The sequence below is a fragment of the Octopus bimaculoides genome, chromosome 20 (genome assembly GCF_001194135.2).
Source record: "Octopus bimaculoides isolate UCB-OBI-ISO-001 chromosome 20, ASM119413v2, whole genome shotgun sequence".
In the NCBI taxonomy this organism is placed as follows: domain Eukaryota; kingdom Metazoa; phylum Mollusca; class Cephalopoda; order Octopoda; family Octopodidae; genus Octopus; species Octopus bimaculoides.
In genome coordinates this window covers 43,434,082-43,436,325 of record NC_069000.1, presented here as the reverse complement: position 1 = coordinate 43,436,325, position 2,244 = coordinate 43,434,082, and the positions used below count along the sequence as shown (strand labels likewise).

The 2,244-nt window shown below is 40.9% G+C and overlaps 1 protein-coding gene across 2 annotated transcripts in view; it reads left to right on the top strand.

Annotated features, from left to right (window-relative positions):
* LOC106878952 (uncharacterized) overlaps nt 1-2,244 on the top strand; it is a 10,347-nt gene that overhangs the window by 5,131 nt on the left and 2,972 nt on the right. For both annotated transcript variants that reach the window (XM_014928327.2, XM_014928328.2), the window contains exons 3-4: nt 58-387; nt 1,194-1,505. In XM_014928327.2, the coding sequence (XP_014783813.1) occupies nt 58-387; nt 1,194-1,505 (642 nt within the window). The remainder of the gene's footprint in view (nt 1-57; nt 388-1,193; nt 1,506-2,244) is intronic.

Below are 2,244 nucleotides of genomic sequence, written 5' to 3'. Positions count from 1 at the left end.
AAATTTCTCTCTTACGCATTTTCTCTCTCTCTCTCTCTCTCTCTCTCTCTCTTATAGTCATTGAAATAACAAACCTATCACCGGCTAATGGTTTCGGTATTGGGGAACCAACAAAAATGAATATAACATGCGAATACAACACAAACAGTTTCAATTCGTTCAGCCTCCTACGAGATGGCGTTGCTGTTGTAGAGATGGAGGACAGTAGCATAGCTAAGGGATTTGTAACTAAAAAGAAGGAGAAAGATTTCGGTTGTAATGTTCCTGCCCCTTCGTCGAAGTCCGGTGCGGTACATTGCTGGAAAGCGAACCTCGATTGCAGGGATGTAGCAGTTTACAAATGTTCTCTATCAAGCTTAGACATCTCCAATGAAAAGCCGCTAAAAGGTGAGTCTCCATCTTCGTTACAGTTTACACTTTTTAACACTATTACAGGTCTCGTATATTTATATGGCTGGAGTTTATTCCTATAAAGTTTGCGATTTATTTTCTCCTTGGTTTTGGTAAACTCATAGGAAGCTTGAATTTTCTTAGACCACTTATCAGACAGATTAATGCAATAGCAAAGAGTAACAGAGACAGCTGTTGTTGTTGTTGTTGTTGGCACTCCGTCGCTTACGACGTCGAGGGTTCCAGTTGATCCGATCAACGGAACAGCCTGCTCGTGAAATTAACGTGCAAGTGGCTGAGCACTCCACAGACACGTGTACCCTTAACGTAGGTCTCGGGGATATTCAGCGTGACGCAGTGTGACAAGGCTGACCCCTTTGAAATACAGGTACAACAGAAACAGGAAGTAAGAGTTTTCTACTATAGCCCCGGGCCAACCAAAGCCTTGTGAGTGGATTTGGTAGACAGAAACTGAAAGAAGACCGTCGTATATATGTATATATATATATATATATATATATATATATATATGTATGTGTGTGTATGTGATTGTGTGTCTGTGTCTGTCTCCCCCCAACATCGCTTGACAACCGATGCTGGTGTGTTTACGTACCCGTAACTTAGCGGTTCGGCAAAAGAGACCGATAGAATAAGTCCTGGGGTCGATTTGCTCGACTAAAGGCGGTGCTCCAGCATCTCAGATAGATTGAGGGAGAAAAAAACATTTTAGGTTTGTATCATCACTTATCACTGCGCCCATGTTATCGTGAAATCATTGCTGAAACATTTATTTTACTTTTCAGCGAAGTCCTCCATTAAAAGCGTGATACGCGTCGACCCTCAGTTGGAGAAAAACAATACATCTATGTTCAAGTGTACAGCAAATGTTGCGTTACCGTATACCAGTTTCGTTAAATTTCTATGGAAAATAAAACCCGAAAATCGGCCAAATATGATAGAGCAGGAAATATCGGCTGCTGTTCCAGATTCTACAAACTGTTTCGTTGAAGCTGCTACAATATATCGGCACCAGTATAAGTTGAGCGACCGTGCAGATGTTTCCTGTACAGTTTTCAAGCAAACAATTACAGAAGTATTCGATGCCCTGACTACACGTAAGCAAATATTTCTGGTGCTGTACTTTTTGCTCTTACATTTTCTTTCTCCATAAATGCAGGGCATTGTTATAGGCTTTGTGCTGTGTTATTAGAAATAGCTGACGACAGTTTGTCTTTTCGTTGACAGAAAACATTGTTGCATTCCTAAGATGCTTATGGTTGAGTGGTTAAGTACTGAATGCTTTTATAAAACACTTTGCATCAAATCTCAGGCCATATATTGTATGTCAGTGCGCATGTATGTTTAGATATATTTTATTGACATATTCCAATGTACATATACATGTCTTCTATGCATACTTTTATTCATGGATGTATATAAATTTATCATATACATATATATGAAGTGGCTGTGTGGTAAGTAGCTTGCTTACAAACCACATGGTTCCGGGTTCAGTTTCACTGCGTGGCACCATAGGCAAGTGTCTTCTACTGTAGCCTCGGGCCGACCAAAGCCTTGTGAGTGGATTTGGTAGGCGGACACTGAAAGAAGCCCGTCGTATATATGTATATATATACGTGTGTATATATGTTTGTGTGTCTGTGTTTGTACCCCCCAACATCGCTTGACAATCGATGCTGGTGTGTTTACGTCCCCGTAACTTAGCTGTTCGGCAAAAAGAGACCGATAGAATAAGTACTAGGCTTACAAAGAATAAGTCCTGGGGTCGATTTGCTCGACTAAAGGCGGTGCTCCAGCATGGCCACAGTCAAATGACTGAGATAAGTAAAAGAT